The following is a 13,539-nucleotide window of genomic DNA, read 5'->3' as shown; positions in this document are numbered from 1 at the left end:
TGGTGAGGCCGCACCTCGAATCCTGTGTTCAGCTCTGGGCCCTCACTGCAAGAGAGACATTGAGGTGCTGGAGCGGGGCCAGAGAAGGGCAACGGAGCTGGTGCAGGGCCTGGAGCACAAGTGTGATGGGGAACGGCTGAGGGACCTGGGGGGGTCAGTCTGGAGAAGAGAAGGCTCAGGGGGGACCTGATCGCTCCCTACAGCTGCCTACAACCTGGTCTAGAGTGAGGTGTCCCTGCCCATGGCAAGGGGTTGGAACTGGATGAGCTTTAAGCTCCTTTCCAACCCAAACCATTCCATGATCTATGCGTTAGTAGCTCTTTCAGTACTCCCTGAAGGGGATGGCTGTGCTGACTCATGCCATGTCACACCAATACAAGATGTTCAATTGGCTTCAGTAGATTCGTGCAGCCACCAAATTGTAAAGGAAACTCTCACTAGACATTTTACCAGCCATTTATCCCTGGTGCTCTTTACATAGAGCACAGAGGTGTGCCGAGCCGCTCTCACACTTCACTGGCTCCTTGTAATTGATGGAAGATTACCAGGAACATGTTTTTTGGAGGAAGTATTTTCCAGGGCTAAACAGTGTTCGATAAGGGTGTGATAATAAATTACCACACATCCCTCTATGCAGCTACTCCAAATTACGAGTATTGGTTTGTCCTTCCTCTGTGTTGTTTCCATAGAAGCAGAGCTTAACCTTTTAAGTGCAGATTATAAAGACACCTAATTCAATTAAAATTAGACTTCAAGCATATCAGCACTTAATACTCGAGAGTTATTATGCGATTGGATATAGACGTTGCTGTGATTGGCAGGCAGCATGGTTTCCCTCTGAGCCAGCTGGGAAAGTAGTGTTGTGGTGGTAAAGGTTTAGGGTTTTCCACCCACTAATGGGTGGATACTTCCTCTGGAATATGGGGATGCAGCACAGAACACAGGAACCCACGTGCAATTAAAGTTATTTATTGTAGTTTGCTTTCCTTGAACTGACAAAGAGGGTTTCCCAGAGATCCATACCACGCCACGACGTCATACACCATGTCACAACTAGTCCCTTGTCGCTTTATTAAGAACATAGTCATTTAAAAATAGCTAAATATTTACATATTAATAAAACATATATACAGAAGATTGAGACATTTTTACCTAAATATGGAATGATTCTTCTTTTTTTCTCTAATAAACCCTATAAAAAGATTTCTGAAGAAAGTCTCAACAGTAGTCACAGGAAGGAAACACAAACGCAATCTTCCAAAGGTACAAAACGCTGATTCCTTTGCTGAAGGGTTACGATACGGACACAACGGAGCAGTGCCCCCTGCCCAAGACAGGCAACTCCAAGCCACGAAGGAAGGAAAAGACTCAAATCTTAAGGTTTGCAGTGCACATTCAATCTATTCCACAGCTTCAGAGAGAACACAGGTATTCCAAAGAGTCCACAGGAGGTGTGTGGGGAAGGGCTGGGAACCTGGTTTCTCAGGTGCCAAGAGACCAAAGCGCTCCTGTTGGCTTCGGTGTTATTTGTGGGCACTGGGTGACATCTGAGAAGCAGGCTTTAGGATTGCTAAAGAAAGAGATTCAATATTTTGACAACCATCCCACTCTGTAATAGCACTTCTGTTGAGACACTCAAAGGCCAAACAGTTTGAAACCCAAAAAAGATGCAGCTAAAATATCCACAGGGAAATGAAGCACAACGGTGAAGGCTCCAGCAGCTCTCCCTTGAATTCCAGGAAACACGCTCAGACTACCTGGTGATGGATGATGCAGGTTAAGACCTGCCAGACTTTTTCCCAACATCTTTAAAGTGAATTTAGTGCTGATGAAGGTGCAGAAGTGAAGGTTTGCATGGAGGGCACATACGATTTTACCTTAGCCCCAGCCCGAAAGGACTGACCCTTTCAGCGTCTAAGAGGATAGTGCAATGTCTTGATCGATTTACTCATCTTTACTGCTGAGGTATCAATCGAGTGCCAGGGGAAAGGTGACTTGAGCTTCAAAAATGGTCGAACATTGTCACCAAGGGCAGCGGCTGAAAAATCACAGTGTGCAGCCCCTCTTCCTGGAAACCAGCAAACTGATATGGTTTGAGATTGAAGTACAGGTGAGCGAGGGGAGAATGACCACCTCCAGCCATCTGCACTGCAAAGATGCTCAAGAGCCATCCCAATAGGACCACATAGGAGAAATTGTCTGAGGAATAGCTTCTCCTTGCTACAATTAGGAAACTGGGCACTGCTGGGAGGAATCCTGGTCATTGGTAACACAGCAGCCAAGAGAGGAAAAGTGAGTCTGTAAAGAGCTTGGCCACGTCAAATGCTCATTGAGCCCCTGGGGCTCCTGATGGAGAGAGATGCCTGGAGACAGGAAGAATCACAGTGTATGGAACACTGCTGGCAAGCTTTACAACCACGTGGAAAAACACAATCATGGAGGAGAAACAAAGGCAAGAGGATGTCTTCAGAGTGGATGCCCTGCTAATTAAATAGTGCATTGGATGCAGAGGGAAATCATCTTTAATTAAGATGAAGAAGAGTGAAGCGATCTGGTAGCTTTGTGATTTGAGGTTACATGGAAAATGCATGAAACGACACAAGCATGAGATGAAAGCAGTGTGGATTGTCCATGTCTTCTTGTACACTGAAGCTCTCGTGCCGATCTAGTGGGAATGTTATCCAAAGGAGAGGACGCTTTTATCCGCGACAAACACTGATGCGGGATGTGATATTCAAGGGGAAAAATCCAGGTTTGCATCTATCAGATGATCTGTTGTGGTGTCAAAAAGGCAACCTGAGGGGAGAAACAGTGAGGAAATCAGTTAAAAATACCAAAATTTGAAGCAATCAGTCAATTATCCCCCCAAAGGGAAAAATTAAACTGATGGAAATTACGTATTTGAGTTCTAACATGTGCTGGAGCTGAGCAGCTGGTGTGTACACAAGCAATGGCTACTGAATCCCATTTAGAGTAGGGCTCAGTTGGCTAAAGAAAACCAAATTAAATAGTTTTTTGACTCCGTATTTGCCAGCCAAGTTCCTCATGCAACATCCAGTGCCCCCACTTCAGGTGTCAAGCGCTGCATTAGAGTCCAGAACAAACTGCTCTGCGATGCTCACCCCTTTGAAGTTAGGTTCTGAAGAAAGGAAAAGGCACCACATGAATTTTAAACCTCGAGTACGTACTTTGGGATCTTCTTTGCAGCAGTCTAAATGCATATGGGAGAATACATATATATAAATATCTATCTATATTATATAGAGATATGAAAAGGTGCACGGTATGATTATATCCCATCTTTTTTAAAGCACTTTAAGAATGTGCTTTTTCTAAACAGAACAATGAAAGATGGACAGAAGAATTACCAGGAGCTCACTAAGAACACAGGGCAAATAGGAGACAGACATCAATCAGCCTGAGAGGCAAATGCAACCCAATGAAAAGGGAAGACTCACACAGTCATGCACTGAAAGGATAAAGATTTATATTACAATAAAGGATTTGTATTTAAAGTTTCGAAAAGGTTTTTTCATTGTTTGAAGTTTCATTTTCTTGATATTGTATTTCAAGAGAAAAGCAGACAACCTGCATAGAATTGCCTCGTTGCTGTTTTCTTATCATCTGGTTCTTTACCAGGAGATTGCTCTCATCTTCTCACAAAACTGTGTCACCCCTGGCCCTGAGGATTGGGATGACAGTGTTGTGCCTTCTTTTAGGGATATCAGAATTCTCTCTCATCTGGAAATTAACCCCAGTGTGGAGAAACTACACAAGCTCTCAGCACAGCTGTGGCCCAAAGCAGGGGTATAAGGAGAGATCTGGCATGGTCCTGGGCTGCATGTAACTTACAAATCCAATATTCAGGATGAGGATTGCAAGAACAGGGTGGTGCAGCTGCCTTGCATCTGTTTCCACATGCAGAACTTAGGGGTTACACATTACACCTTCCTGTTGTTTCTCTTTTAAAACACAACATCCAGATGCTTTCTGTAAACTGCAGACCAAAGTAAGATGAGCCTTTCTGCAATATCAGCTTCTATAGAAAAGACTCTAAAAGCTGCCACATCTGTGAGATAAAGACCTATCTCCCTATCTCACACCTTGCAGGTGCCTGTATCATAGAACCATAGGATGGTTTAGGTTGGAAAGGACCTTAAGATCATCAAGTTCCAACCCCCTGCCATGGGCACCGAGAAACTAATCAGTCTTTCTACTTAGTGAATGGTATTTACCACTGGAGCTGTCTGACCCATCTCAGCTCTGCTCTGGACACAGCCTTCAGCTTCTGGTAGGTGCTGGGGAAGACCTGAGCTTTGATAACATTTGTTAGAGACAATTCTAGTATTTTCTTAAGATTTATCTGTTGATGCAAGTTTAACTGCCACAGTGTTTCCAATTTCCTTTAAACACCCTTCAATCAATGGCTTTTAAAGCAAAGGCCCTCTCAGCATTGATGGTGATTTTAAAACAGGAGCACGATTTCTGCTCTCAAGTGCTAAAATCTAATTGGGAAAAAATGTCCCCCTTAAGTTTTATGGGGATGAACCAGCTCGGATGTTTTACAAGGCTTTAGAGTTCCAGAAGAGGGTTTAGAAAACAAAACAGCCCCTGTGCTCCTCAAAGCCCAGCACTTTGCTAGCAGTAAGCAGGTTCAGACCCAGCTGTAGGCACCTATTACTGCTCACAGAGCCCAGTCCTGCTGGCACCTCCTAACAAGACCGGAGCAGACCTGACCTCTCTGGAAGCAGCCCTCTTCCCACCAGTGATGAAAAGCGTTAAGAGCAACCACACTTCTGAGTGAGGTGTCTCCAGTGAAGTGTCAGACAGAGTCTGTGATCCAAAAACACAAGGGTTGAGGCATCGCTAGTTCACATACAGCCAGATCTTGTGCACAATGTCACCAGTGTCACAGGCAGCACGGACTGAGCAGCAAAGGCTGATTAAAGGCATCCTTCTTCTTAAGCACCAGCACTTACCACTGATTCAGATCATCCACTTTGGGTGCTTCTGCTTCACAAGTTTGTTCAATTCTTGAAGACCAAGAGAGCAACCATCTGATGTCTGCCACAGACAGCTTCTGTACCCCTCCTTTCCCCCCCCCCCATCCAGCCTCCTGCAAGACCCACCTCCATCAAGCAGCCCAATCTAATCTGGTTTTATTCTACCAATACACCAGGTTAATCACAGATCATGGAATTATAGAATCATTTAGGTTGGAAAAGACCTTTAAATGAAGTCCAATCCAGCACTGCCAAGCCCACCACTAAACCATGTCCCTAAGTGCACATCTGCTCATCTTTTAAACACCTCCAAGGATGGTGCCTCCACCACTTCCCTGGGCAGCCTGTTCCAATGCCTGACAACCTGTTCAGCAAAGGAATTTCTCCTAAAAGCCAATCTAAACCTTCCCTGGTGCAACTTGAGGTTGTGATTTATTTGCTATTAGCTATCACCGGCAACCAAGGCCCACTGCACCAGGCACTGTACAAACACAGTCAGAGAGACTCTTCCCCAAAGATTCTTCAAGCTAAACAAAGAAGACAGCTGAATAAACCACACAAAGGCTCTCTTTAAAGAACTTGCCAGTGACCACCCCTTTACAAAACCAGCTATGCTGACAGGCAGAGACCCCTGTGTAAAAGTTATGTTCCACCTCTTTTGCTACAGTCCTTAATAAAAAGCATCTGTATTTTGGCTATCATAATTCCTGTCATTACACTGTCTGAATATCACTTTAAATCCCTTGCTTCCAAGAACAGTACGATATTACACGGATACGTGCTATAAAGAGGCACTTGCACACATATAATAATGGGTGGGAACCAAACATTTGGCTTACAGCCGGTGAGCATCGCCTCCCCCAGCAGTGCATACTGCAGCGTGGTTTATTTAGGTGTCCTTCCATGGACTGTATGAAGTATACACTGCAAGGAAGCATGTCAGCCCAAAAACTGCATGCATGGATGCTCAGAGTCGTACAGGCAAACAGAACACAGTGGTGATCTGTTGTGAAGCGGAAAGGGAGTTGTCTTCACTACCACAACCACCTCAGCACACCATTAGAAATGTACAACGTGAGTAGTAACTACAGACACCGTGCTCGAACAGCACAACAACCTGGTAATTCTCCTTAACACAGTCACCAGAGCAATGAAAAGATAACGCTGCATCGCATCAGCCACCTTTATTAGGGTCCTCTTGCACCAGAATGGCTTCCCTCCCTGATAAAAACAACGAACAGGATGTCACTTGGAAGAGACCTTTCAAACCAGAGCTTCCTGCATCTATTATCACAGCCGTGCCCTGAAACGCTATTCAGTGCCTGGCCAAGAAAGCAGCACGGCGGCTCCCAGGCAGCGCGTGCTCCCAGCCCCCCCTGGGCCCATGCCAGAACTAGACTATAGCTGCTTGTCCTCCCAACTGCTTCGCTGGTCCTATTCCTTAGTAACTGCACGTGCTCCGACAGCGGGATTGCAACCGGCAGCGCTCCACGGCTGGCAGCTGCTGCTCAGGCACACAGCAGCAGTGTATGAGAGCTCCTTCTCTCCAGCCCCTACGTAAGAGATTAGGAGGCCCTTGCACAAGATGCTGTGACAGTATTACTACTCTCCTGTCCATCCCTGTAGCCTCCAGGTAGCATGGCCTGAGCTCAGCGATGCTGTCCTGCTCTTCACAGCAAGAGCACTGCTGATCTCCAACCACCCTTTGCTGTTATACCTTAGAAACATGATAAGAATGCACCATAATCCATGATATTGTCTGTGCAAGATTCCCCCTCCTTTTAATTTAGCTTTGGGGATAACGTGTAAAGCACAGGGAAATGACTTTGCAATGCAGGGAAATTCCCCACTCACTGTCCCCACACTGCGGCCTCACTGTATCTTCAGAGGACGGCAGCTCAGCTCCTACCATCAGGGCGCCTGTTGATAGACTGACTCTTTAATGAGGCGGTGCTTCAAATTTCAGTCTCAGCCCATCTTGATTTCAACACCATGTGCAACAGCGTGCAAAAACATTCTTTCCCAGCCCGCCCAGCTGCCCAGCTAAGCTGCTGTGCAGCTGCTGTCAGGCTTTTGAGGGTGGCTGCACTTCAAGGAAAAGCAACCCAACACTTAACCAGCACATAACCATCTCTGCAATCCTTCTGTGAACCCAACATGATTGCTAATACCTTGGACAGCTGAGCACATGCTACAAATGATTGTGTTTGTCCCTAGCAAAAACCTCCCAGAAATACCAGGGATGAGCACAAGTCTGGCGTAAGAAGGGTAACTTATTAGCTTAGCTGCTGCCATGAACCTTGAGGTTTTATGGATATGAAATAGAGGGGGGAATGGTAAGATTCTAATGCATTTGTTTTTTAACACAGGCCATTGAAAACTTAAAGACAGCTGGGTCCTGTGTGCAATTACCTGCCTGTATGTGACATGCCAGGAGCACTGAAAACTGCTTCTGTGCCATAAATAAACCGATACATTGGAAGCTGATAAAAATGTGAATGCGTTTTACCTGTTTGTAGGAGAGAAATGTCCGGCTTCTCATCACAGTCAGGTGCCTCTGCTGATTGCAAATATAAACAAGAAATCTCATTACTTTGACTGAATACGAGAAGGCGATTAAAAAGCTGCATATTCTAAAAGTGGTTTTGCATTTTCTATCTACTTTCCTCCACTGCAATTTGCTGTTGCTCTGTTTAAAACCTCACTGCCTGCTCGGAGGAAAAGGTCATATAATAAAAATGCAAACTTAGAAGAGGGGAGCTGGGTATTCAGGAGCAGTTGTGCCAGCAATAGGATGGAGAAACGCTTGTTCTTGTTAAGGTTTCTGGATATCCAGATGATAAAAGGAGTTGGGATCATTTGATAAAGTCATGTCAGGAATGTCACCAGCAGTCCTTGGAAGGCTGGATCTCCACCCTCTGACAGCTGCCATCATGGGGAAAGGCTGAACACCCCCATTCCTGCACCGTGACCACAGATGAGCTCGTTTTATGGGGCACAGATTTACAAGGGCAAAGTGTCTTCAAAGATGCGGTGATTAAAAAAGCACATAAGCAGCCAGAGACACGGGCAGTTACAGTGTGTGCACACACACGTGCTTTCAACCCACAGCTTATGCAAGATCAGTTGGCTTCATTTAGCCCACAGTGAAGGAAGGCTAAAAGCCTAATTTGTTCATCTCATATTTGCCACAGGCCAAGGGTATGCATAAAGATAACTGATTTGGCTCAGTGGATGTGCAGCGACTTGTTAGACTGTAGTACCCTGGAGTGTGCATGTAAACCCCGAGTAAGTTATAGGCGTGTAACAGGAAATCAGTGCCTAATCTACACAAGCCTCATTCAGAATCCTGTTATCTTTGTCTTTTGGCACTTCAGCAATGGTATTTAAGGCCTATAAAACACAATGAGATCTTTGAAAGGACTTCAGCAAACTAGGTGTGGTTATAAAGGACCAGCCCATTACACTGTACAGGGTCAGTGTGATGGATATACACCTACTCACATCCATTATTGCACAATATCTACAGGGATCAAATCTGACCAAGGCTACAGATGCACTGAGCAACTTAGTTCAGCTCCTACTTGGAATGAAGCTAATTGTCCTGGTAATCTTTATCACTGCTCTACACATGAGGATGTTAAGTTGTTGCCTTTTTGATGATATCATAAGGACTAATGCAGCTCCTGATCTATGTTAATTTCCTAATGTAGATCCACCAACCCTGGACCAAGAGGCTGCTCTCTCTTTGACATGCATGGATGTCAGTTGAGTTTTCACCTGTCTGCTCCCTACTCAGTTCAATTAAATGAACTAAAGGAAACAGAAATCACCTAAAACTCCTGATATTAAGCAGCTTTCCTCCCACAGAAGGTTTAAATGGAGAGCACTGAAAAGTACAAGGCACAGACCTGCAGGTGACCCTGTGCCTTGCATTGATACATGCTTCTGCTCTCTGTGAGAAGGTGTCATGCTGGGCAGAAACAAATCAGGTGCTTGGTACAGCTTACTGTGAAAATGTTGAATATTGGAAGGAATGGGTGGCTCAATAAATAGGAAGAGTTTGGCTGGTTTGGACGTGGACTGGACTCCCAGTGATGGAAGGACTGGATGTGCAAGGGAGGAGACAGCACAGTGAAACGAACAGCTGAGAAACAGCCAACAGGACAGACACAGCTTTAAAACTGACAGTCTGAGGCCAACTTCTATGTTATGAAGAACCTGCACCAAGTGATTCTGTGGCACAGCTACTCAGCAGAGACAAAGCTGTAACTGGCCCCTTGGGTTAAAGGGACCCAAGCTATGCAAACGGGGAAGACAGATCTGAGCGCTTGCAATGGGTTGAAAAGTCTCCCCTCTATCAACACCAGGGTTGGAGCCAATCAGGCTGTCCACTCAAGTGATAACTCTCTGCAGCAACCCTTGAAGTAGCTCTAGAGATGGAGTTACCTTTCTGCCTAACTGCTCTTCTGACATATACTGAACTCAGAGAAAAACAGCGATTCAGAAAGAAACAAATGGAAGCTAGGAAAGAAGATAAGGACTTGAGCCTCCAACTTTGCAGGACCAGTTTTGTGCCATTTTAATGTGGCACAAGACTGACAGGTGAGGTCCAGCTCTCCACCAATTGTTCCAGTCCTGTTCCTCATGCCAGCACAAATGTTTATATGGTCACCAAGATGAGATCTCATTAAAAACTGACAACATCACCACGTGAATGCTTGTGCCAGCACCAGAACGCGAGTGGGAGCACAGCAGATGCCCAGAGAAACTACTCTCTTCTCAATAGCTGCCTGAATTTGTTTTATGAACCTGGATGTGTAACTGCAGCTCCAGGTGAAGTACGACACAAAGGCATGACAAACACCTCGACCTCCCAACATGGATGTAAACCACCACCTTTCCATATGTCATTCCAAGCAGGAAAGAAGGTTTGCCTTTGACAACCACACCCAGAGACCGCCAGCCAAGCTCTGCCTGTCTTGAGCCAGGTTGCAAGACAAGGCAAGCAGGAATAGAGCCTGCTGTGAGAATCTGGGGCCTCTTTTCTGTCCTTTGCTTAGATGGAGCTCAGAAGCTCTTGCAAAACAATCCCAATAGTAATTTCCTTAGAACCTTCCCCAAAACAACAGTAAAAATAACAGCTTAGCTTCTGATGTACATGTTTGTTAAGCACAGAGCTGCTGGTTTGCTCCTTGCTCCGTATCTGAGGGCTGGGAAGATGAATGCAGCAGTCACTCAGTTTAATACTGCTGGTTTTGTCTAAGATATCAGCCACAAAAGCACTGTAGCACGTGTTGGACTTGTATCCTCCATCATTCCTGGCCCTGTGTGTACTACTAAGCAAAAAACCATCAACTTGATCTCTTCAACATGTGGATATTGTATTGAAGACACAAACCAGGGAAATCAGAAAGATGAAGAGAAAGCAAAAAAACCCTCATACAAAACAATGGAAGCAGCAGTTTGAACAAAGACGTGCTTATTTCCAGAAAAGAAGGTAAGCATCTTTTCTTCCATCATTCCCACTGTTTTACACTGCAACAAGATGATGTTAATTTTAAACAACAATTCAAGGATGAAGTGGCACAGCATGTAATTTATTTAAATTAATCCTGCCTGGAAAATGTCAGCATGTTTTCTAACATTGCCATATTTTCCTTTATGGACTAGGACAATCAAAATCTTCCAGGTTATGCACAAGGTAATCACTTTGCATGAACAGCTCTTACACTTTGTACTTTGGGCATACTACTCACACAGTATCAGCTTTCCTGTCTATGCAATGGACTATTACTGCTGAGTAACAGCTTGGAGGCTCTTCAGAACATAAAAAGGGAGGAAGAACTTACTGTGAGAGATGTGTGGCCCCTGACCTACTGCTTATTAATGGATGGAGAGTTTAGTAATCAAAAGGCTTGGATGCTATGTCTGGCACAGAGGTGACTGGAACAGCCAGTCAGTTCCTTCTGATTGTACGTTGTTTAAGATCTCTATGCTAATGGTCGACTGTATCCCTCTGTGCTGCCACTGGCAAGGCCACGAGCCACCTACCCATGTGCTCTTCTGCAGGGTGAAAAGACCCCACCATGGGAAACCCACTGCTGTAAATCACGAGGCAATCTGCATTGTAATTCATGCTGCTTTAAGAGAGGAAACCTTCGCACATGCGGTTTCCTTTGACTCCTTCTCTTACAGGGCCACTTTGTATCCCATTCCAGCAGCCACAAAGGTTCAGCTTCTCTGCTGGGAGAAGACAAGATCTGGCACTACGAAGTCATGCCCCCATACCCTGTGCTGTTGGCATGACATGGGACCAGTAGTCAAGGCTGAATATTATCACCCTCTTTAATTTTAAGCATAACATCTGTTTGTAACATTAACCTACAGTCTCTTCCCTCCTTTGTGACAGCCAACTTGTGAAATTCTGAAGAGACTGAACAAGGCCAATAAAAATTTAATGGCAGTGACAGCTTTATTCTCAGATCTAACAAATAAAAACCCTTACCCCAGTCTCAGATCTCAGGCAAAGAACTAACAAAAAACCCCAAAGCAAAATAAAGAAATGAAAAAGAATATTTCCAGCTATGAACAATATTGTCACTGATTTGGAAGTTAAAGGAGTTTTTATTTGGCTTAGGATAACAACATTTCCCAATCTGCACAGGGGAACTATTTGCTAGAAAGCAGCGTTTTTTTGATTAGCTTTCAAGTAGGGAGCTTTTCTGTCCTTAATTCTAGGAGATGAGGCAAACATCATAAATAAGGTTGAAGCTGGGCAGCATCTATGTCCAGCGATCATGATTTCATTTAACCTGGAAACACTGTTGAGTACACCGTATAGAAAGGGGTACAAGAAGCAGATCCACCCCACTCACTAGAATCCTCTGAAATGATGCGTATCACTGAAAGCAAGAGCAGGATTTATGTTATCGGTCTGAAATGATGTTTCACAGGATAAAGCAGAGAGGGCTGCTCATGAATGCAGTGTCTTACTGCCTGGTTTGAGATGAAACACTAATCAGAGGATGTGCTAAGTGGCTCAGGGGAAGGCAAACAGGATGGAAAACCTGCCCCTCCTCTCTTAAAATACTTCTGCCTTTACAATTTAGCCCAGCTCCATGGTGACTAAAATGTTGTCTTGTGGCTTTGGTAAAATAAATGGAGCTCAGATTTGTTCTTTGGGCACCTCAGTCTATACCCACAAACTGAGCCAGCACATTTCAGCGAGCAAGTGGAGACAAAACTAAAAGAGAATGACCTCAAAGTATGCACACGAGGACACTTGTTCAGGAGGACTCAGCCTCTGCCCCATAGTCCACACACAGACTGGAAGAGCTCAGGTGGAAGCGTGCTGAATCCCACATCTCAGTGGCTGCAATTCCCATGGTTTTCAGATTCTCAAAAGCTAAGTTTCGTAACATGGGGTCCTGGGACACCTTTCTCTCCATAGTAGATCTAACCTTGCTCCATGCCTGCCCTCCCCTCCTGTTTTGGTCTCTGTAAGTTACACAAAGCTGTAACAATTTTGGTATGGTTTCACAATGAATAGTTAATATGTGCATAGTTTCCACACCACCACTTTTATATCAGGATAAAGCTGCTGTGGGTTGTGAGACTGTGCTAGCAAACATTCCAACATGCTTCCCTCGGTCCTATAGACTGCCCCAGGCATCTGCTAACATCCATGGCTGGAAACAAAATACAGGACTAAATGGATCTGTCGCTTGATCAGCTCTACATCCCTCATATCAGAAGCTCATGGTTGTAACAGAAGTACTGACAAATCTTATTTCAACAAGATGAAGATGTTACTGTCTGCTCCTGCCTCTCTCTGCTATCACATAGGCTGGGGAAACCTCTCATTTGCTTCAGTGCAAGGGCAGGTTGGGTTGGTTTCGGTCACCAGTGGATATGGCAGTGGAGGATATGGTGCAGATGGCCATTGGGGTGTGTTCAATCACTCCTGCACCACCAAAAAGGACATGTATGCTTGTGGCCTACGTCAGAGAGAAACCAATGCACTTCAAATAATGGCCAATAAACTAAACACAAAAAAGAGATCTTCTACCAATCCAGGTACTACGTACTTTTCAAATAAATAATTATTATAATTATATATAATATTATACATTTTATATCTATTGTATATAATGTGTTATATTTTATATATATAACAATATTATTTATAAATTATTTATTAATTCAAATAAATAAACCCAAGGGGCTGACAGGTTCATTGCTGCTCACTCCTCATCCACTCACAGTGAGTTACCTTCCCTCTGCAGGCAAAGACAGGTATTGGAGCCTATCTTATTCAGTCACCCCATATTCAGCTTCACTTATTTCTTCCTAGTCTTGCTAGCTTAGAAACAATATCCTCAGCTTAACTCTCTCCTCCTGAGAAAGGACCAGAGAGGGAGATGGCCCCGTTTGAAAGGCAAAAGCTGAACATCATTGTCATTTTAATTAATATCCTGCAGAGGCACCAAGAAAAGCAAATAAAAAGGGAGGAAGGAAAATAAAAATCAAAACA

General features: G+C 44.5%; 1 protein-coding gene across 5 annotated transcripts in view; it reads right to left on the bottom strand.

The window, feature by feature from the left end:
- Positions 1-953: 953 nt before the first annotated feature.
- BEND7 (BEN domain containing 7) overlaps positions 954-13,539 on the bottom strand; it is a 46,993-nt gene continuing 34,407 nt past the window's right edge. For 3 of the 5 annotated variants that reach the window (XM_065667714.1, XM_065667743.1, XM_065667734.1), the window contains 2 exons: positions 7,513-7,563; positions 954-2,796 (listed from right to left, as the gene is read on the bottom strand). In XM_065667714.1, the coding sequence (XP_065523786.1) occupies positions 2,735-2,796; positions 7,513-7,563 (113 nt within the window). In that variant the 3' untranslated portion in view covers positions 954-2,734. The remainder of the gene's footprint in view (positions 2,797-7,512; positions 7,564-13,539) is intronic. The other 2 variants (XM_065667724.1, XM_065667751.1) reach the window with 2 other exon arrangements.

The sequence above is a fragment of the Lathamus discolor genome, chromosome 1 (assembly GCF_037157495.1).
Source record: "Lathamus discolor isolate bLatDis1 chromosome 1, bLatDis1.hap1, whole genome shotgun sequence".
Lineage (NCBI taxonomy): Eukaryota > Metazoa > Chordata > Aves > Psittaciformes > Psittacidae > Lathamus > Lathamus discolor.
This window is presented reverse-complemented; position numbering and strand designations above follow the sequence as displayed.